This window comes from Ascoidea rubescens (genome assembly GCF_001661345.1).
Source record: "Ascoidea rubescens DSM 1968 unplaced genomic scaffold ASCRUscaffold_7, whole genome shotgun sequence".
NCBI lineage: Eukaryota > Fungi > Ascomycota > Saccharomycetes > Ascoideales > Ascoideaceae > Ascoidea > Ascoidea rubescens.
In genome coordinates, this window is record NW_017962919.1 from 512,907 (window position 1) to 535,369 (window position 22,463).

Sequence of the window (22,463 nt, forward strand, 5' to 3'; positions counted from 1 at the left end):
CAAGGAATGAGACCCTCGGAAGTGGATGCCCCCGCCAGCGGCCCGGTTTGAGCCTGTCGGTTGGCGATCTTTGCCCGGAGCTGCGATTCGGTCATTTTCCAAAGTTAAAGCTTTGAAAATTTTTTTAAACTTTTGGAACTGGTAGGAAAGGACACTTTCTGCAAATTCATTTGGTGGAAAGCTTTGCCATTTCACAAAACACAGCTAATATGATTCATTGGATGGAGTCGTTGCTTTTTCAGTCATCTCCATATTTTGAAATAATCGCCTAACCGTATTTATTGGAAGGTTTTCTCCAATTTTGCTTGTTAATATAATCTTATGTTTTTTTCCTTTCCAGTTTTGTTACTTTTTTTTGTTCTTTTTAGAAATTCTTATTGATATACTATTATTATAAATGTTGGGGATAATATAGCAAAATACTAAATTTAATCCTTTTAAATCTTTCACCCTGAACTTGAACTTGAACTTATCTTTATCCACAAGAAAAGCTTTTTTTCATACTTGCAACAGATTTTTTACCAAAATGACAATCCCATCTGAGTTGAAACCCTTGGGTGATCCCTTGGAACAAGCTAAAAGAGCTGCTGCTTATAAGGCTGTTGACGAAAACATATCGTTGAATTATAAGTATGTCGGTATAGGCTCAGGTTCTACTGTGGTATATATTGTGGAAAGGCTATCTCAATTGCCCCTTAGCAAAAACTTCATTTATGTCCCAACTTCCTTTCAATCAAAGAAATTGATTTTGGATTCCGGTCTAAGGCTATCCAATGTCGACGATATAAATATTGACAGTGACCATGTGTTGGACATAACCTTTGATGGAGCTGATGAAGTTGACACCTCTTTGAATTGCATTAAAGGTGGTGGTGCCTGTTTATTTCAAGAAAAACTAATTGCTTCCTTATCCAAGAATTTTATAATCGTGGCAGATTACAGAAAGAAATCTCCTTCTTACTTGGGCGTAAACTGGTTGAAAGGTATTCCAATTGAAGTCGTTCCAATGGCCTGGAGTAAAATTAGAAACGATTTGCTTAACAAGTTTTCCGCAAACAAAGTCACTTTAAGACAAGGTGGTGTTAATAAAGCTGGTCCGGTTGTAACTGATAATGGAAACTTTATACTAGACGTTGAGTTTGGAATATTGGATGTTGATTCATTTGATTTATTGAAGTTCAATCAACAAATCAAAAACCTTGTTGGTGTTGTGGAAACTGGTCTTTTCATAAGTATGGCTAAAAAAGCTTATTTTGGTCATGGTGATGGTTCTGTTTCTTCAATTTCTAGCACGAATCTTTTAAGGAAAAAGAAACTTTACTGATTGTTTCACACATTAAATCACAATTTTTTTTTTTTTCGTTTATTTTAGTCTACCTATTATGATTTTCTTATATTACAATTCGTTAAGATTCATTTAGAAACACGCCGTTTTTTTTTGTTTTTTTTTGGGAGCAAATTTAATTCTGATATTCATTTTGTCTCAATTTTAGTATTTATTTTGTCTCAATCTAAATTTAATTTAGAGTAGACTCATTGTATAATCGATACTACACTTCAAACTGGGTGAGAAGTTTTTTAGTATTTTATCTTATTTTTTTCATACCTAAATCAATGTCCTTAATAATGAAGTCTTTATCTATTCTTTGAAATTGATAGTCAGTAATTTTCTATATACACAGTTCTCTTTAAAAAATAATGATAAATCTCTTTGGAATCTTAAAAGAATAAATGAATTTCATCATTATCAATAATCGGTAATCAATCTACCCACAGTAATTTATATTATAATTCTGTAAAACTTGTCCGGTTTAAAAAGTATATATAAGTGAATAATATATACATGTGTAAATATAGTACATAATTTGGAAAAAAAAAACAATCCAAAAACACCAATCCCACCATACCAACCTCTCTTGTCAATTAAAATCAATGAAAAAACAAAAAAAAACAAAAACAATAAAAAAGGAAAATGTCAAAAGCAATGTAATTCAATAATATCAACATTTTCAAAAGAATCTTTAGTGATTTCAAAATTTTCAACATCCTGCCATTCTTCAAACCATCCTTTTTTTGTCAAAAATTTCTCAAGTGGAAGACCAGAAACAGGAAAAAAGTAAGTTAAAATCATATAAATCAAAAATGAAGCAGTGAATCCTGTAAAGTAATTCAAGTTATAAATATAAGTGGCTGCAGGTGGAACTGAAGCTCCAACATCGCCAGCAAATCCAACGATATTAATGGCAATTCCACAAATATAAGCAATATATGCTCTCCAATTCGTTCCAAGTTTATTGAATCTATAATCAGATTTAACGTCACCACTGTATAAATGATATAATTGAAGATAACCTCTTCTAACGACAAAATAATCGCTTAAAATGACACCCGAAATGCAACTTAAAAAAACACTATAAGATGCCAAATAACTCATGAACCTATTAGAAGATTGAAAAAAATACCATGGACAAATACACAATGCCAATCCTGCACAAATAAACCCACCACGTCTAATATTGATGTATCTAGGCAATAAAGCAGTCATATCAGTACCAGCTGATAATGAATTCGCCGAAATATTTGTACCCAATTGGGCTAAAGCAAAAGAAAACCCAATAAAAAAAACACCAATTCTATCTTTTGGAGTATAACCATCATTAAGAAAATTTCCCAAAACCTCTAAAGGAGACCAATAGGTCTTTCCGTAAATTATTGTTGACGAAGAAGAAACAAAAATACCAATTAAAGAAGTAATTGAAAAACAAATTGGAATTGAAAAAATTTGAGGCCAAAAAGCAGCATTTTTATTTCTAGCGAAACGAGAGAAATCTGGAGCATTTAAGATCAATGCAGCAAAATTGGCAATGCAGCTCATTAAGGCTTTAACAAAAGCCCAGGCATGAATTGAGCCTGAAATTGATGTCTTTTGTTGAACAACAGGTCCAATTCCACCAGCTTTAACAACTGACCAAACTAAAAAAGCAATTCCTGCAAATGGAACAATTGCAGCTTTTATTGTGAATAAATGACGAATTGTTTGGGGAGGAAACCAAATTGCAGGTAAAGAGATTAACCAGAAAAGAAAAAAACTCAAAAATTGAAATGGTGTTGTTCCATTGACATGACCTTTTATTGTTTGATTTAAATCATTTGAAAAAATAGATCTCAAAATCAATTGAATACATTCACCACCTAGCCAAGCTTGAACAGAATACCAAAAAGCAGCCATTACCACTCTATTAATAACAGGCCAAATGCTTCCAAAAACACCAAAAGATGATCTGCAGGCAACAGGAAAGGAAATATGATAATTGGTACCAATTTTGGCGGAGAAACTAAGAATAAAACTAACAATGAAATAACCAAAGAAAACAGCTAAAAACACTTCCCACCATGCTAACCCAGCTTCAACTCCGGTACTTGCAATTTGCCATGTATTTATATTGAAACTATCAGCTATCCAGAAGAATACAAAATTGAACCAAGACCAAGTTCTTCGAGCATTTTCAACGGGTTTTAAATCATGATTATACAAAAACATTTTGGCAGCACTGAGTTCGGTATGCTGAACTTTGAGGTACTTGTCATGAAAATACCTTAATCTCTGATATTTGGAAAAACCAGGGGCCACCAACAAGTCAGTCGAATCATTATCAGTGGAATCATTGGAGCTTCTGCTCCTTTTGTTGATGACAGAAGTTCTCTCCATTCACTTCAATTATTATAGGGCAAATGTGAGAAAGTAAGAATTGAGGTTGCAACAGACAGTGGTATTGGAAATTTTGTAATTAAAACAATGGCAGATGAACCAACATAAGTTAAAAACTGGAAACACTCTCCTAGCTCAGGGCAGCTCAATATATATTGTCGAAAACAAATAAAGCATGTCTTTTTCAGGGCCTGACCCACAGCTGATTGGCTGTTGAAAAGCAACTCTGAAAGAAATAAAGCAGCTTATACACGTCTACAGCGGGTCTCCCGCACTTTCTGTATTTGTTTTGACGGACTTTGGGATCCCGCTGTTGAGCCGCGGGGCTGCAGGAACCCGTTTTTTGTTCTTTGAAAATTGAGTTGGGGGAAAAGAAAGAAATATTCTTTGGAGTTGAGCAGATGGTTAATAGATGATGGGGGCGAAAAGAAAGCATAGTGAAAGAAATACCATAAGTGATTTGGAGTTTGTACCTCCCTCTCTTGTGAAATGCGACCATTGTAAGCGACTGAATTTGATTTGTTTGCAACATTCTGAATCACAATGTACAAATTGCTATAAAGCTAACCTTGATTGTGGAAGGAAGTGCCAGCTTAATGAAACATCGAAAACTGTATCAAATGGATTCTCAAAGTTGGAGTTTTCCTCCGAAAGAACTGATCAACAGTCTTCTTATACAATTAATCAATCACACTTGAATTTGCTACAGAATCAAAATTTAGAAAAAACCAACAATCAAAAGCTTCCTACAGCTGAGATTTTATTCAAAATGATGGACCAGGATTTTTCCGATGATCTGTTTGATGATACTCAAGAAATTCATGCTCAAGAAATTGACACTCAAAATGGAAATCAAAATCTAAGCAAATTTGGTAAGATTGATAAAATTAGTGAAATTGATGAAAATAGTGATGATAATCTTTCTTTGTTTCCCCAGATCACACCATTTTCTCAACCTGTCTCAATTTACCATAATGAATGGAGCCCTGAACCACAAGAGAAGGGTTTGAATTATAATCTTAATTTAGATTATGAGTTAATGGGAACAATTTATCGACGGTTGTATATCGGATGGCTGATGCTAGAAGAACAAATAAATTTTGTAAATAAATATAAATCAAAGACTCAACAAAAGATTTTTTTTCCTATTACAATAAAAAATGATATTATAACTAGAAAGTTGTTAAGTATTGATGAAGCCAAAATAAGAATTAAAAATTATAAAACGCTTCTTTATAACTATTTACCCCTAGTTGAATTACCAAAAGTGGGTTTTGATAAATTCAGAGAAAGATTTCCGTTATTATTTTTAACCACAATGTCAATAACTTCATTTACAATTTCTAAAATAAGAATTGGGTGTAATTTTGAAAACGAATATTTGAAATTTTTAAAAATTCAAATTGAGCATTTATCTCATTTAGTTAATGAAGTTTTAGTATTAGGAAATAAAACATTTGAAATCTTTCAATGTTTGGTTTTAACATTCAACTGGTATAATTCTCCCAATTTGTTTAGTCATAATAAAGATCATCATATTTTAAATTTATTAACATCAATGGCTATTGATTTGGGATTAATTAAATATATCCAATTCAATCCTAAACTTCATTCTTGTCGATATGAAAGCAATCTTAAAAAGGAGATTAATTTAACCAATCCTTATAGCATTGAGTGTCAAAGAATTTTATTAACGATTTATTTGTCGAATTTTAATAATGTATTTCTTTTAAATAAGCCAAAATTGATATACTGGACAGATTATTTTGATGAATGTTTTGAGGAATTATCCAAGAGCTCATTAAATTTTGATGTAAATACTAGTTGTATAACAAAAATTTATAGTTTGGTTGAGGAATGTATAAAATTGGTTAGCGGTGTTAATGGAAATAATAATTATAACAGTAATAATTTCAAGAAAATTAATTCTGAACAATTGATTAACAATCAAAACATTGTAAATTATTTTATTGAGAAAATCGGTAAAATAGATCGACTAAATGTTAAGAAAACTGATTTTTATAGAATATCATTTAACACAGCTCAAATACTTTTAATTGAACACTGTTTATTGCCACTATTTCTCAACAAAGATATTAAAGATATTGAAAATAATGTTGAAAAGATATTGAATGAATTTAGCGAAGGTGAAGAAAAAGAAAATTTAATCAAACCAGTTATGATGAAAGCAATGAATAGAGCATATGATTATTGTATTAAAAATATGATTATTATTACTTCATTAGAAACCAAGACGCTATTAGTATTACCATTACCCCAATATTCAAGAATAATTTATAATTTATCATTGTTTTTAAAATTCAGTTTAATTCAAAGCAGATTTCCCAAAGTGCATCGTTTCTTTTTCAGTTTTCCCAAGAATAATGATTGCAAGAAAACTGTATTGAGTATTCAAAATTTCCAAACAACATTGAAAAGAATAATCGATAGATTTAGCTATAACAATACATTGGTAAAGGTTTATTACGTTATTTCATTATTATTGGTTCATTACAAGATTACATTGAACCGAGAATCGGAGAGCTTTAAAAAATTTCTTGATGAATATAGGAAAACAGCAAATGCAGAGCCCAGTCCAAAAGGCAAACGGCTTAAGAATAATGTTGGCAATGTTGTCAATGTTGTTAATCCAGACGAGAGCGATAAGCTACATGAAGAGAGTACCAACCAAAGCACTAATGAAGATGAGAAAGAAGATACTGAAGGTGGCAGTGACTTTGGCGATTTTAGCAACGAAAGTGATCCTTTCCTCCATGAAGTAGACCTGAGCAACTTTAAAAGTGCGAGAGATGAGCAAGAAATACGCCACTTCGGCTTGAAGAACTTTGACTTGAAGAACTTCGACTTGTTCGAGGAGGTGTTTATGAAGTTCTTCGAGACAGAGGCCCCAAGCAGCTTCATCTGAAGAGCGTTCCACTCTGTACAGACATGTCTTGAAATGCACACACGCATTTAGCGCGGTTCAATGCACTTAAGCATTTGGACTACGTAATTATGCACCGGGGACACGGATTATCTCCAAGAGCAAACCTCGCGACTTATTTCCACCTCATCTCTGGAGCTGAGCAACAGAAGAGCCTTGAGCACCACAGGCAGATGAACCACACGACCAACGACAGTGATGACGCACAGCAGTTCAAGAGGAGGAGGGTGTCTAAGGCCTGCGACTTTTGTCGGAGACGAAAGGTCAAGTGCAACGGCGAGAACCCATGCATTAACTGCTTCAAAAATAACTTTGTCTGCAATTACTCACTCTCCAGAAGAAAGAAGTCGACAGTGCTATTGCTAAACAACGACATCTACAATGGCGAACAGCAGGTTATTTCTGAGAATCCTCGGGAAAAACTCCCTCTTGGGTCTCAAGGTTTTGAGCACAATCAAATTAGTCTTTTGACTGACCGGTTAGATAAAATGGAGACGTTGATGCAAAATATTACTGACAAACTCAGTACTTTTAAAGAGGATTTAAAGGATGGAAACGCAGATAAAAAATATAATGCTAATACTAATTTAAATACCAATTCAAATGCTAATGACTCTAAGAAAAAAACCAATAGATTCAATTTTCCTGTCCTTGAACATGAAAACACTTCTGAATTATCACTCAATAGCCCAAACAAATATTCACCTTTCATTCCTGAACTTCGTCCCAATGAATTTATTGGACCCCAAACAAATTTCTCAATTTTCAGTGCAAAGGGCATGCAATGGCTTCGAGAAAACCTCGGTTCAGATGCAAAAGAATATCTTGATCCCTTGATGAAATTGCCTAAAACCATACACAAAGTAGTAAAATCTCAAATTAAAAAATGGAGAGAACCTATTAGCTCTGTTGAATTAACTCCCCTTCCTGATAAATATATAACAGATGCATTGTTAGAACTCTTTTTAGGTGAAAATTCCCCAATTCCCATCCCACTTTTAAAACATAAAGAAATGAAAGCGCTATTCGATCAGTACTATCAAGAACAAGCTGGTATATATTCAAAGAATAAGTTAAATTACTCTGATTTTCTTCTAATGAATGTAGTTGTTACTGCAAGTTCCAGCTTACTTATCGATGCTAAAAATGTCGATGAAAACTTTATAAAGTTTTTAAAACTTCCAGACATACCCATTTCAAAATTAAAAGAACTCGAAAACAAACACCTATTAAACTCGATATATTACTTTAATAGAATATCTATTGTACCTGATGGAATTAGATCGATCCATGGGATACTTTTATTAGCAATGTACAATGAAATCACCTTTTCTCACAAGATATCCTACATGTTGCTCTCAATTGCTATAAGATTATCTCAAGATATGGGACTACACAGAGCAGAAACATACACTGGTTATAGCGAAGCTGAAGCTTTTACTAGAAGAATAACCTGGCTGGTCTGTTATCAATATGACAAAGCTGTTTGTTTTAGAACGGGGAAACCACCAATTGTTAATGATGCAGACGTTTCATTCAAACTTGATCTGGATTTCACACTAGCTATATCTAAATTTTATCAAATTGACGCGTCTCAACTTACTGATTTCCAAATTTCTTCTTATTTTAATGTACTATACAATAGTGATAACACTGATGTCGGCCGAGGGTTTTTATTTATAATGGTATTGTTGGGTAAAATTGGAATAAAATCATATTTTAAATTATTCTCTGCAAGTGCTTTAGTAGGGAAAAGCCAAGATGAAATCGTTGAAATAGTTGGCTCTTTATTACAAGAACTAGATGATTTCCAAAAGATACTTCCACCTCGAATTCAAATTGGAAACAACATTCTTAAAAATTTATTTAATAGTACCGAAAATGAATATATAAACAGCCACACTAAAATGTTTACAGTGTTTGTTCATTTTGTTTATTACAACTTGGTCATTCGTGTTAATAAAATTGCAATGAGAGATCCTTGGTCCACTAATCTTACAGCTTCTACTAAACCAGATCAACCAACATCAAGCTCATCTTCTGGAAACACTAAAAAGTTCAATGATAACGAATTTTGTAATAGGTGTTTAGATGCCGCTAGACAAGTCTTGAAATTATGTTGGGGTCTTCCCCAGAGAGTAAACCATTTATTGTCTCTTTGTTTATTTTTTCCCAGTAATGCTCTAATTCTATTATTCGGTTCCGTTGTTCAACATCCTACTTCAGAATCTGCTGCCGATGATTTAAACTTGATGATTCAAGCATATATGAAATTCTTCGCTGTTTGTCCGGAAAAAGCAAAATTCCAAATGGTTGATTTGGCAGTGAGACAATTAATAAAAATAGCAATCAAAATCTATGAAAAAAATAATGGCGATAAACCATTTGAAATTTGCGATGAAGTTAAAGGTGATTTAAACAGACCAGCTCAAGTGATTGATAGGTTAATTGAGGAACGGAAACAAAGAGCACTTTCAAGCTTTCAACAAGAAAGACCGAATATTAATGCTAATAATAATACAAAAAAATCGACGAATATTTCTGCAATGAATTCCAATGCGAGAAGTGTTTCTTTGACTAATGATGCTAATACTACAATTGATAATAATAACATTTCTAATAACAATTTAAATGGAAATACTAATCATAATTTAAATAATAATTTCAATGGAGCTTTTAACAATTCAAATGGCAATTTTAATAACAATAATCTCAATTCAGAAAATATTAATGACAATAATTTTAATACTGGTGGGCAGGGGTTTTTCATGCCCAATATTAATGAATTGAATGAATATAAAAACGAAGTTGGCTCTACGACATCAACTAGTAATTTTGATGAACAATATTTTGATTTCAATAACAAGACATCTACGGAAGTTTTTGCATTATTTGATTCATTATTTTGCTTACCAGATTTTATAATAAACAAAGATATAAATTGAAAAAATTTCTAATTTTCATGGGAAAAAAAATATAAAAGGATTTTTTTTGGGCTTGAGGTTTTTGGTTTTTAATAGTTTTTGAATTAAATTGTGATATTAAGGTTTTATTTTTATAATTCTGTTTATAAAAAATTGTTTGGTTGTTTTATTTTCATTTTATCTTTATCCTGCTTATCTTTATCTTGTATCTTGTCTATCTTTATCTTGTATCTTGTTTATCTTTTTTATTTTTTTTTTGTTTAATTTATAATTATGTAAGTATAATTATTGAAATACAAAATATGAATATTTTTCTTTGTTAATATTTTTTTAAATGTAAGAAATGCCCTATATTATATAAATCTCATTAAGAAGTAATTTATAAATAATAAAACAATAAAATTATACAATTGAATTAGCGGATTTAGAATTTAGAGAATTTCTTATTAGATTTACCAGTACCAGAAGAAACTTTTAAAACATTAAATCTAACGGTTTTTGAGATTGGTCTACATTGACCAACAGTAACAACATCACCTTCTTGAACACGGAAAGCTGGAGAAACATGAGCAGCTAAATTTTTGTGACGTTTTTCGTATCTGTTATATTTTGGAATGTAGTGTAAATAATCACGTCTGATGATAATAGTACGATGCATTTTGGTGGAAACAACAGTACCAGTTAAGATACGACCACGAATGGAGACCAAACCAGTGAATGGACATTTCTTATCGATGTAGTGACCTTCAATAGCGGTTTTTGGGGTTTTGAAACCTAAACCAACTTCTTTATACCATCTCTTGGTACGTTTTGTAGCTTTGGCTTTGGGGTTGGTGAAGATATGAGGTTGCTAGAATGAAATAAAGTTAGTAAATTGCTTATAGTTATATGAGTGAATTGAATGTTGAATAAGATCTAATATAATTTAATATGAAAAACTGATTTTTTTTATAATTTTATTCAATTTTGATTAAAGTTTATATAAAGTAATAAAATAAACCAAAAAAAAAATATAATATGATTGATTTGTTGTTTTTTTTCAATTTCAAACAAGTTTCTCAATTTGAGCAATTAAAAGCAATTTTCCTTTATTGTATTTTCTTAAGAAAAGATTATACTATGTTATTAAAAATAAATAGTAATGCTGATTTTATCATAATTATTCACTTTATTCAATGTTTGATTTATAATTTTAAAATTGTTGTGACTATTTTTTAGGCAAATTTTAAAATAATTACTTTCCAAACTAATTTATATTTAAAAATTTATTGAAAATTTCTAGTTCTGTTTATTAGAAATTATTGCATAATTTTTGAAATGTTATTTAAAGTGATTTGCGCAGTTTTTTATGAATTTAAACATTTTGAAAATATGAGTTTCTATAAATATTTCTAGCTGATATAACTTTAAAAGTGTTTTTATTGATTATATTTGGCATTTAATATTTCACGACAAATCATCTTTAGATTGATAATTTCATTATTTCATTATTTTGCCATTTAATTTTCATTAATGGAAAAGGTATAGTGATCTAATTATTTATTTTAATACTTTAATACTTTAATAATTTAATATTGTAATATTGTAATAATTGATTTGTTGATACTTGATATTGAATAATACATCATAAGAGATATTGAACTATAATAGATCGTAGATTAAATTGAGGGTTGATAAATACACACCTTTTGGAAAGCTCTTTCAGCTTGAACGTTTAATTCAGTTGCCATTTTCAATTGATTATTATATTATATAGTACTAAATTCCTAAATTTAATTCTTTATTAAACAACTTTTCAAGTCTTGCTTCAAGAGGTACTGATTAGACTGCTAACGCTATCAAATGAATTTTTTTGAATATAATCAAAACGAAATGGAAAATCCGCATGCGAAACGGTGGGTGACATCTCGGTAGATTTTACAATAGTGAAAGCAGGCCATTCTCCCTCTGTTTCGCAAGACCTGAAAACACTGAAAACAGACACGTTGTGAGCACTGCTTAGGGCTTTTGATAACAGCCCTATATACACTCCCGTGATACACACATTGTTCGGGCAACCAGAAAGCAAGGTTTTTGTTTGTTTTGTGTTCGAACTCCGCGCAGGAACCGCCGACTAAAGGGGAAGTCCCAAAGGAGCAACTGAGATGGAGGAAAAGAGAATAAAGTTCAAGAAGAGAATTACGTAAGGCAATGTTGAGTACTTAAAGTAGATTGATGCTGATTGAAAACGAGTATAAAACATCTTGAACAATCTAAAACGTTTCTGATGAAATTAAACTAAGACTTTGACAACAGTTGAATTGTATTCAAGAATATATTCAGCTATCTTACAATAATATCAGCAAGATGGCATTTATGTTGACCACAAAGAAGACCAGATTATTGTTTTTATCTATAATCTCGCTTTTGATCCTTTTAATAGTCTACAAGAGCCATATTTACAGTTACAACTATGATAACTTCGATCACGATGACATTGATTCGAACTTATCGTCAATGATAACAAGCAACAACAACCTTATAAATGACAAATTGGAGTCACTTGGCTCTTTGGATAGCGTTGGAACATCCTTACAATCCTCACAATTCAAAGGTGACAATAAAGACTTGAGCACTAGCAGCAATAGTAAACTTAAAAATAATAAAGTGGACGAGGAAATCGACGACGAGGCCGATACCACAAGTTCAATTGCCTCGAAACCCAACAGTATAGCTGGTTCTGATGACAAACAAAAGGATCTAACGGAAAAACCTGGAGAGGAGTTTAGTCCCAAGAAGGAGCTCAATGCAATACTATCAATATCCCCCGTTGTCATCTTTTCAAAGTCGTATTGCCCATATTCAAATAAACTAAAAGAACTATTGAAGCATGAATATGAGATCGTTCCTGAACCTAGTGTGGTGGAATTGGATAAACATAAACATGGCAATGAACTACAAGTGTACTTGGGAGAAATAAGTGGCAGAAAAACAGTGCCAAACTTGTTTATCAATGGTGCTTCCAGAGGTGGGTGTGACGATTTAACTGAACTCCATTCCAAAAACGAATTGCTTCCCAGCCTTGTAAAATGGGGAGGAAAGGATATCAAGGTCTCGAAGCTCTCTGTTCCCTCCAACTCCTAGGTGTCTTTTTTTTTATTATTTCATAGCATTTTATAAGCTAATGTATACATGTGGCTCTCCATTTGCGAATTAAGTAGTAGCTGTCTCATTCCAGCAATACTAATAAAAAAGAATAAGAAAAGTGAGCAAGAAGAAAAAGAGACAAAAGGAAATCAGAAATTAAAAAATAACGACCGAAAAGATAAAAAAATCAGAAAGACCATTGCTGTGGGTTGTATGCATGCGTGCGCATATCCAGCGCTGTGGATGCTGGATCACTCTTCTTCTACACTTTTCTTTTGTTTCTTCTTTTTGTCTGTTATTTACGAACGACCTTTATCGTTGATATATATATCTGATATCTTTCTCTCTCCAGCTCGCCAAACAGTGCATTTGCAAAGGAACAGCCACGACCAGTAGCCTGAAATGCTTAATCACTTTCCGATTCCCGATGGCGAGTATGATATCGATATTCTTCCCTCAGTTTTCAGCGAAATAGGTGCCACTAATAACAATAATACCGGTAATAATAGTAACAGTAATAATGAAATATTATTTCAAATCAGATATGGGTTCAAGCCCGAATCTGTTGATGATTCTATACCTTACAAGATATACAGGAACACTGAGGAACCCAGTAGTCGTGAATACCTTATTGAAGCCAAAAGCAATGAAGACGCTCTAATAATCTTTGAGGGTTCATCCATATCATCAAATGCTAATAACCCTACTACTACTACCAATGTCAGTCCCAATCAGAATCCCAACATCATCATAACAAATCCCAGCAACAATCAAAACATCAGTTCAAATAACCCGAATAATTCGAATAATTCAAATGATTTCATTTTAACTTTTGATAAAAATCTACACTCGAAATCCTGTAAACTATCTCCTATAGATGCAATGTTGAAATTAACTAAATTAAGAAATACCAAACCGTTATTAGATGAATTTAAAAAATTCAAAAAAAATGCTTTAGACGCTCATAATAATAAGTTGAATATAAATACAGCAGTCAAAAGAGAAAACAATAATTACACTTATAACAATAACAATAGTAACTATGTCAATATAAACAATAATAGTAATAATAATAATAATAATAATAATAGCAATAGACCTAAATTTAAGATAAATGAAGAAGAACTTCATTTTGATCCCTCATTTGATAAAAAATTGGTTGAAAATGATAATAATGGAATAAAACCAGCAAAAATAAAAACATCAATTAAAAAAAAGAAATCTACTTCAAATTTGAATAATAAAAGCACTGATAGTACTAATAGTTCCAATACTACTAATACTACTAATACTACTAATACCACTGATACTACTACTACAAAACCAGTGGTAAATAAAAATGGACAGCCCAAGAAAAAAGTTGGTAGAAAACCTAAAAATGCATCGACTAATACAAACAGTGCAAAGACTAATACTTTGAAACCTCAAATGGGAGGTAAAAGACCTCCAGGTCCACAAATAACTTCACCAGTAGCTCTGAGTAATTCAAATAATGCAGCCTCATCAGTTGGGTCAAAGAGATTGCCATCAAAGACACCATCTCCTTCACCTAATATTTCTGAGTTACAATTGGATTCAGAAGAAGAGATTTCAGACGCCGACGATGATTCGCCAAATCCAGCGGTTTCTAATTTATTTAACGTCAGTAATAATAGTAATGCTATTGCTACGAATAATAACAATAATAATAATAATAATAATAATAATAATAATAATAATAATAACGCTGAGGAGGAAGATGATGATATTGGATCATTGATCAAGGAATTAGAAGATGTGGTCGATAATAATGATGATGATGATGATGATGATTATGAAAGTGATTATGGATTTGACGAGGCGTTCAATGCACCAGGTGGATTTAATTTAGTTGTTGAAGACAACAATCATTCAAAGAAGGAAGATGTTAATAATAATGTTAATAAGGTTAATTTTAAAGATGCGAATAATATTGATATCAATAGTATTAGCAATGTTAATAATAATAACAAAAATATCGATAACAATATTAATAACAATTTTAGTAACGATAATTTTAATAATGATTTTAGTAATGGATTTGATTTTAATAGGAATTTTCTTCGAGAAAAGAAGAAGCCTATTAGTTTAAGAGGATTGCTTGGGGATGATAAGGATAGTGAGGACTCAGCATCCAGCAGTGAGGAAGAATGAAGGAGCAAAAAAATAAAAAAATAAAATAAAATAAAATAGAGGATAAGAGGATCAGATATTGTCAAGTTTTGATATAAAGTTATAACTGTAAAAGCTATTAGACTATAAAGCAAGTGAGTGAATGAGTAATAGGCACCATTAGATTAAGGTTATTAGAAAGAGGATAAAAACAAGATGAATATAATGAAATTGAATGAAATGTGAGGAATTACAGAGTTAAATGCAGAAAAAAATAATAATAGTAGTGTCATTATTGTGTGGTATGTAATGTGTAGTTTGTAATTTGTTTAAGATTAATATAAAATGTCTTAAATTTAAAATAATGGTATTGAGTATAGCTATACATAACCCCATTAAAGTATGATTAATATTGATATAAATAAGAAATTTTTGTATTTAAATAAAGAAATATTCAACTATTCAAGTATTTAAGTGGTTATAGATAAAATATAAAATATAATATATAGTATGAAATCCAAAAAATGAGAAATATTTAAGAATAAAAAAAAATATTTTCAATGTTTTTAAATATTTTAAAATCTTAAGTTGTTTTCATCATTAATGAGATATATGAATCATAAACAGAGACAAATACAAAGTAAAAAAAAGTAAAAAAAAGTAAAAATGTAAGATAAAAACATAAGTAAAAAAGAAAAAAAATAAAATAAAAGTAAATGTAAATGTAAAAGTAAATGTTTTAGAAAAACAGTGAAATGTAAAATAAAATAATACAATAAAACAAGGAACTGATAAGTAGAAATAGATTTTGAACTGAAGATAGCAATGAATAGTTTTAATGATATAATAATATGATATGGTAATGTGATGAATTATGAACAGTGGTTAATGGCCAATTCTTGATTCGAGTCTATTGATCTGATTTGAAATTTAATTGGTATCACATATCACATAATGCTCTTGCATTCTGAACAGTAGTCATGGGCACAATACAAATTGCATTGGTAGAACTTCTTGTTGGTAGGAAAATCGACTTGGTTGAGCCTTTTGCATTGGCAGCACTCCCAGTAGAAAGTAACATGTTTTCTGAATTCTGGGGGTAGTTGGTCGTTGGAGTAGCCTCTGAAGGGTCGTTTTCTAAAGTAGTCGGCCATGGGGATCAGTGGTGAGTGGTAAAGAGAGGGAGAGGAAGAGGAAGAGAAGCAAAGCAGCAATTGTGCAAAGAAAGCAGTGGTCAATTGAAGACTGTGTGGAAAAGAAGCAGCTGGAAAAGACCAATTAAAGTATCTGAGTGAGAGCCTGATGGAGTATATCTGAGAAGAGGGAGGAAAGTGATCGATATATATACCATTTCCCCAGCTGCTCGGAGCTGCGATAAGAGCACAGCGCCAGCAGTGTGGATCGAGCACGCGTTCCTCGCTGAGTCATCTTTGCTGCGCAATGACGTTGCGCTTGTTCCGCCACGTCGTACCCGCCCCGCCCTCGCGCAGTGATCCTGACTCGCCGCGCTGCGTCGGGGCGCGGGCGCGGGTACTGCGAGCCAATAAGTGCGCGCCACGGGCGTGATAACATGCACCGCGGTGGCCTGCTGAGGTTGTGTGGTTTATCCGGGTGTTTCAAAATGTGATTGTGTCCGGGTAGCGCAGCGCCTGGTAGCACAGAGTTCAGACCCACCATTAGGCAATTTGCAGACCTTTAGGGCAATTTTTGTTTTTAGCTATCTTTCAACTCTATTCAGCAGCGAGAAATTTTTTGTTGAACAACAGGTTGATGATTCACAATCAGTCACCTTGAATCACAACAATACTCAGCAGAGCTCAACTCTGGCTGTCTCTGCATAATGTCTCACTTTCTTATCTCAACAACCATTGGGGAAGTGACTCATGGACCCAGTGCTCAAAGATATCCCGTATTCCCATGGTATCCCAGATATCCCAGATATCAAAAGCTAGTTTCTCTTCAATCAATAATATTTATTAATTATCAGCCATTCAAGATAGCGCACCAGATAGTGAGATATCTCGCTGATATCAGCGAGATATCTCACTATTAAACAATCTGTCTCTTTTCTACCTCTTCCTCATTTCAAGGTTTGCTCTTTTTGTCTCTCCTTGCAATTCCAGTATTGTTCTCCTAAACAATAGCGCTGGATTGCCACCACTGTGGGTCTTTCCCCTTTGGGTCTCTTCCACAGTGTCCAAGAAAAAAAAAATAAAAAAAGAAACCCTTTTTGTAAATTACGTTATAATAACCTCCATCACATTTTCACAACACACTAGTTAAACTCATTTAACTCTTTTTCTCAAATATTCTAGATGGAATCATTTGATTTGTTAAATGCTGCCTCGTTTTCTTAATATAAACATCAAAAACACCATTAAATCTAAAATGTCTGCCTTAACTTCTTATTTAGACTCTCCCGATTGCAAACAGTTTTATCCTGATTGGATCATAGCTGTCCTATTACTACTAGAAATCCTTTTAATCGGCGAAACTAGCAAACCATTTGAAAGAGACTTTCTAATATCTGATGCGTCAATAAACCACCCGTTTAAAATCAACGAAACCGTTAACGTGCAAACTTGTATTTTACTTTCAACTATAATTCCTATCTTAACATTTGCTCTCACCATCTTTGTCTTTAATCTTAAAAACGACGATAAAAAACTCACTTTACGAAATTCAACTTCGATCTTCAAATTTCATCTCTTTCATGTATCAATCTTATCTTTAACGCTATCAATTCTGTTCAACGTCTTCCTAACTGACATTCTCAAAAATTGGATCGCAAGACCTAGACCTGATTTCCTATCAAGATGTGGGCCCGATTCAAACCATTCAAATAATATCGCAAACACTATAATAAACTGTACAAAACCCTTTGGTCAATCAGTTTATTTAGATGGTTTTAGATCCTGCCCATCTGGTCATTCAAGCATTTCTTTCAGCGCTCTATTCTTCTTATCTTTATGGCTAAATAATCAATTAAATTTTTTCAACAAAAATCAACCTATTTACAAGCTCTTAGTCATACTAGCTCCAACCCTATTAGCAGCTTTCATTGCAATCTCTAGAACTCAAGACTATAGACATCATTTTGAAGATATAATACTTGGCGCTTTCATTGGCTCAACCTTTGCTTATATCATGCATTTCAAATATTTTGGTCCAACTTCAGTTATAAACAATCTATCAAACAATGATTCATCTACAAATTTATTACCAATATAATTACACATAATCTAAAGCTCATCTAAAGCTCATCTAATAACATTCCACAATCCATCAATTACAATCAAATAAACTGCAGAAAAATTTTTATAAACAAAATCATAAATAAAATTATATACAAGAGTAATCTTATCTTTTTCCTTAAGGTTTTTTTTTTCTCTTTTTTTTTTAAATTTCTTGACCTCTTTGATTTTTCAAAGTCAACCTTTTGTTTTTTTCTTTTTGTTTTTTTCTCTTTTCTTTTCTTTTTGCTTCTTTTCGTTTTTTCTTTAATTAGCGAAGTGTAATATCAAACCTTTCAGCTAATGTTTGTTTTATCTTTTCATGGATTTTATTGACTTCATCATTCGTCAATGTTCTATCCATTGACTGATACGTAATTCTAAAACACTTACTCAACTTTCCATTGGGATGAACAAAATTATCAATGCAATTCACATTTTCAATCAAATCCTCTTGACTCACTTCTCTGATAATCTCGTATAAATCGTTATCATGAAATCCTCTTTCACTTTCATTTCCCTTTTCTTTTCCACTATTAATGAAAAAACTAATATCCTTCTTGGATGATGGATACTTGGAATATGGCTTAAAATAATTAACGCTTCCTTCTTTAAACTGCTTCAAAAATCGATCATCTTCTGACCAAAATAACCTGATATCGGGTATCCCAAACAACAACATTGCAATTCGATCCAATCCAATACCAAATGCCCATCCAATCGTATCCTCGTTCTTTCCAGAATTTATTAAAACTTGTTGTTGTACTAATCCACATCCACAACACTCTAACCATTCTCCATTCCAAAATACTTCAATCTCCCAACTTGGCGCTGTCCAGGGGAAATAGGCTTCTACCCACCGAACTTTTAATGGCTCGATCTTCTTGTTGTTCCTATTCTTCTTTGATGCTATCATCCCCAAATGAAATACTTCATTAACTAATATTTCAATGGTTCTCTTTAAATGTCTACTAACTAATGCAACTTCTTCAACACTCATATATTCTTGTTTGGGATTCGTCTTATCATCATATGATTTGGGTGTATCCTCTACAATAATGTCAATTGTAGGCAAATTTTCAAGATCTTTTGAAATAGTTTCGATAACATTTTCATCTTTTTTCCAAATTCTAGCTCCTTCCATTTGATGAAACCCAGGATAATGTGTCTTGTCAATTTCATCTCTTCTATAAACATCTGCAGTAATAAAATAACCTGGTGTTTCACAGTTTTTAAAGCAATAGTATTCATGTGCTGATGTATGTGTTCTTAGTAAATAATCTTTATTGATATAATATGTGTCTGATTTGCTTCTTCCCGGATGATCCTCGGGAAATCCTAAAACATCAAAATTTTCAAATTTGGAGACAACAGGTTTAAAATTGTCATAGTGTGTATATCCCATATTGCCAAACCTCTTTTTCACTAAAGAATTCAAAATTCCAATTGGATGATTGGGGTTTAAATGTAAATTTCGACCAACCAACTTAAGAATAGACGAGGGCAAATTTGTCCAGTCGTCTGTCTCATAACTCTTGCCATCTATCACTATGCTTTCAGGTTTCTCATATCCTTAATAATCAACGTAATTAAATTGTTAATAATTTGGTTCCCCTTAATATCAATCAAAATTCAAGTCAAAGAGTTCTATGACATACTTAAACATGAACCAACGGAAAAAAATCGGCTCAAAGTAGCCACCCTGGCTACATTACTCTTGAACACCACCCTTCGAACAGCAGGAGCAGCTCTGATAAATGCTAAGGCCATTGCGATACAGACGAAGTTGTTAATGCTTCACCAAACACCTCTGCTCTTTTCAATTGATTCGTTTTGTCGATTTTTTGAATGCTGTGTGAGGCATATTACTGCAGGTTCCAGAATTGTGGATGCACTTTTCTAAAAATGGACGCTTTCTAAAAATGGACGTTTTCTTTTCATCCACCAGATTTGAAATTCAGCATTTGAACCAACTCTATTTTTAGTGTTAGGTCTAGGGTTTTTCATGATGCTGGAGCTTCTCCTTTCTCTGTTTTTTGCTGGACGATGAGACTCAACAGCCAGACGACAATGCTGCTATTGGTGCTTTGCTGCTTATTTTTTGGTGCCCTTGCTTCCAAGTTTGATTCAGAACATTCGCTCTCTATTTCACGCTACTACAATGGCACAATTATTTCCTCCAATTCTACAAATTTCACTGCTTCTCATTCGCTTATTAGAGGTGTTGCGCTAGGTGGATGGCTTCTTTTGGAACCATATATTACTCCTTCGCTATTTGATGAAGAAATATTCGAGCTGATTGGCAACGGATCGATTCCTGTTGACGAGTATAATTACTGCTTAACACTAGGCAAAGAAAATGCAACTGAAAGACTTATTGCACATTGGGATACCTTTTACAATGAATCAGATTTTGAAGACATTGAAAACTTGGGACTCAATTTAGTTAGAATTCCACTTGGTTATTGGGCTTTCAAAGTTTTAGACGACGACCCTTATGTTACTGGCTATCAAGAGGCCTATTTGGATAAGGCGATAGAATGGGCAGAAAAATACAATTTGAAAGTCTGGATCGATTTGCATGGTGCTCCTGGTGGTCAAAATGGGTTTGATAATTCAGGATTAAGAGACCACATTGATTGGCTAAGTTCAGAAAAAAACATCAATTTAACTTTACAAGTTCTTGACTATATTTTTAGCAAATATTCAGGCTCAAAATACTCTGAAACTGTAATTGGAATCGAGATTTTAAATGAACCCATGGGTTCTAAATTAAATCTAAACACTATAAGAAACTTTTATTATGCTGCATATAATATTAAAACCAAATACAATTATCAAAATCATTTTGTGATTCATGACGCCTTTAAGGGTATACGTTATTGGGATGATTATTTTCCAAGAAACATTACTCAAAATGTTATCATTGATAGGCATTTATATCATGTTTTTGGAAGTTCACTAAACTATGATGTTGAAGAACATATAGCTTCTGTCAATCAATCTACTTACTACATCGTCGAGGAGTCCAAAAACACAATTGGTGTTGTAGGTGAGTGGTCTGCAGCTTTAACTGATTGTGCATTCTGGCTCAATGGTGTTGATAGAGGCGCAAGATACGAAGGTAAATATGATAACTTTGAGAAAATTGGCTCTTGTAAAAATATTGATAACATCGATAAATGGAGCGATCAAAAGAAAATGGATACCAGACGACTTGTTGAAGCTCAATTAGATTATTATGAAAAGACTGGTGGTTGGATATTTTGGTGTTATAAGACTGAAGAGACTATCGAATGGGATATGTCGAGATTGGTCGAATATGAATTGTTTCCTCAACCATTGACTCACAGATTATATAATTCTACTTTCAATTATACCAGTAATAGTAGTGCATTTTCTCTTCATGGAAGTCTAAATGAAAAGAAATACTGGGGTTTCACTTTATTATTACTTTATTCCATTGTTATTTTATTTTAACACAACTAGCATAGATCGTGTATTACATTTTTATCTTCTACATTTCCTCTTACAATCATTAAATATTTCTAGATTCAAATTTTTTACTTAGAAAAACTATATGAAAGATAAAAAAATAGAAATCAACCAACATATAATAAATAATAAACAAAATAAATACTATAAATAAAAAAGAACACTAACTTTTACTTAAAAATCAACCAAAAAATCATAGAAAATTGTAAAAAAAGAAACATTTTTAAAAATAAACCATAAAAATGCAACAAAATAAAATAAAAATAAAATACCAGCAGAGGTAAGTAGAATATAGTTGGCACAAACAAGCATATATATAAATCAGAAAGCATTAAAAAAAAATAATCAAACATCAAAGCATGTGCTACATTGAAAATTAATCATTACTAGTTTACTAGTTAGTTACTCTTGGAAGTTTCATCAACAGTCACATTTATTTTGGAGTCAGAATGAATCAAAGTTTTCAAGTTCGAATCATAGCTATTCAAAATTGTTTGGAAATTTTTGTTAATCTTGATATATAATTGATTCAATTCATTAATTTTAAAGTTTAAAGATACAATCTTTTTGTTAAAATTATTCATCTGATCATGATTTGATTCCATATTAACCTTATAGTTTTTATTCAAAGAAATTAAATTGTCAGAATTGCTATTAATCAATTTAAGAACCTTATCATAATTCTGATCTATTTTCTGCTTAATAATCTTTTCATTTGATTTGAGTTCTTTAAAAATCTTATTTATCTCCTGATCGATCTTTTGGTTAATTTCTTTATTAGATTCGTCTGCTTCCATCTTATCAGTAATTAATTTTATACTATTATTCATAGGACCTGTCTTTAAAAAAACTTGCTTTTCAATAACCGTCTCCAAACCTTTGTTTTTTTCATCAAAACCTTT

The 22,463-nt window shown here is 32.1% G+C and overlaps 10 protein-coding genes across 10 annotated transcripts; 6 read left to right on the forward strand and 4 right to left on the reverse strand.

The window, feature by feature from the left end:
* Positions 1–28: 28 nt before the first annotated feature.
* ASCRUDRAFT_76122 (ribose-5-phosphate isomerase A) lies at positions 29–1,449 on the forward strand. Its single transcript, XM_020193343.1, has one exon. It carries the CDS (start codon positions 527–529, stop codon positions 1,322–1,324), a length of 798 nt encoding a protein of 265 aa, XP_020047063.1. The 5' UTR covers positions 29–526; the 3' UTR covers positions 1,325–1,449.
* Positions 1,450–1,891: 442 nt separating this feature from the next.
* ASCRUDRAFT_76124 (uncharacterized protein) lies at positions 1,892–3,225 on the reverse strand. Its single transcript, XM_020193344.1, has one exon. The coding sequence runs from the start codon at positions 2,873–2,875 to the stop codon at positions 1,976–1,978; it is 900 nt and encodes a 299-aa protein (XP_020047064.1). The 5' UTR covers positions 2,876–3,225; the 3' UTR covers positions 1,892–1,975.
* A 3,499-nt stretch (positions 3,226–6,724) lies between these two features.
* On the forward strand, positions 6,725–9,598 carry ASCRUDRAFT_81131 (uncharacterized protein; the record flags this gene model as incomplete). Its single annotated transcript, XM_020194574.1, has 1 exon — positions 6,725–9,598. One exon carries the CDS (start codon positions 6,725–6,727, stop codon positions 9,596–9,598), a length of 2,874 nt encoding a protein of 957 aa, XP_020047065.1.
* Positions 9,531–11,430, reverse strand: ASCRUDRAFT_76126 (40S ribosomal protein uS17). The gene is made up of 2 exons (XM_020193345.1): positions 11,263–11,430; positions 9,531–10,427 (listed from the first exon to the last, which is right to left on the reverse strand). The coding sequence occupies exons 1-2, from the start codon at positions 11,305–11,307 to the stop codon at positions 10,002–10,004; spliced, it is 471 nt and encodes a 156-aa protein (XP_020047066.1). The 5' UTR covers positions 11,308–11,430; the 3' UTR covers positions 9,531–10,001.
* A 414-nt stretch (positions 11,431–11,844) lies between these two features.
* On the forward strand, positions 11,845–13,037 carry ASCRUDRAFT_76127 (glutaredoxin). Its single transcript, XM_020193346.1, has one exon. It carries the CDS (start codon positions 11,924–11,926, stop codon positions 12,698–12,700), a length of 777 nt encoding a protein of 258 aa, XP_020047067.1. The 5' UTR covers positions 11,845–11,923; the 3' UTR covers positions 12,701–13,037.
* On the forward strand, positions 13,035–15,354 carry ASCRUDRAFT_76128 (uncharacterized protein). Its single transcript, XM_020193347.1, has 2 exons — positions 13,035–13,562; positions 13,662–15,354. The coding sequence occupies exons 1-2, from the start codon at positions 13,106–13,108 to the stop codon at positions 14,873–14,875; spliced, it is 1,671 nt and encodes a 556-aa protein (XP_020047068.1). The 5' UTR covers positions 13,035–13,105; the 3' UTR covers positions 14,876–15,354.
* Positions 15,355–15,522: 168 nt separating this feature from the next.
* Positions 15,523–16,132, reverse strand: ASCRUDRAFT_76129 (uncharacterized protein). The gene has a single exon (XM_020193348.1). It carries the CDS (start codon positions 15,985–15,987, stop codon positions 15,781–15,783), a length of 207 nt encoding a protein of 68 aa, XP_020047069.1. The 5' UTR covers positions 15,988–16,132; the 3' UTR covers positions 15,523–15,780.
* A 946-nt stretch (positions 16,133–17,078) lies between these two features.
* ASCRUDRAFT_76130 (phosphatase PAP2 family protein) lies at positions 17,079–18,248 on the forward strand. Its single transcript, XM_020193349.1, has one exon. The coding sequence runs from the start codon at positions 17,222–17,224 to the stop codon at positions 18,062–18,064; it is 843 nt and encodes a 280-aa protein (XP_020047070.1). The 5' UTR covers positions 17,079–17,221; the 3' UTR covers positions 18,065–18,248.
* Positions 18,249–18,283: 35 nt separating this feature from the next.
* On the reverse strand, positions 18,284–19,846 carry MSF1 (phenylalanine--tRNA ligase). The gene is made up of 2 exons (XM_020193350.1): positions 19,725–19,846; positions 18,284–19,638 (listed from the first exon to the last, which is right to left on the reverse strand). Exons 1-2 carry the CDS (start codon positions 19,834–19,836, stop codon positions 18,338–18,340), a joined length of 1,413 nt encoding a protein of 470 aa, XP_020047071.1. The 5' UTR covers positions 19,837–19,846; the 3' UTR covers positions 18,284–18,337.
* A 158-nt stretch (positions 19,847–20,004) lies between these two features.
* On the forward strand, positions 20,005–21,592 carry ASCRUDRAFT_76132 (glycoside hydrolase family 5 protein). The gene has a single exon (XM_020193351.1). The coding sequence runs from the start codon at positions 20,113–20,115 to the stop codon at positions 21,544–21,546; it is 1,434 nt and encodes a 477-aa protein (XP_020047072.1). The 5' UTR covers positions 20,005–20,112; the 3' UTR covers positions 21,547–21,592.
* Positions 21,593–22,463: the final 871 nt, after the last annotated feature.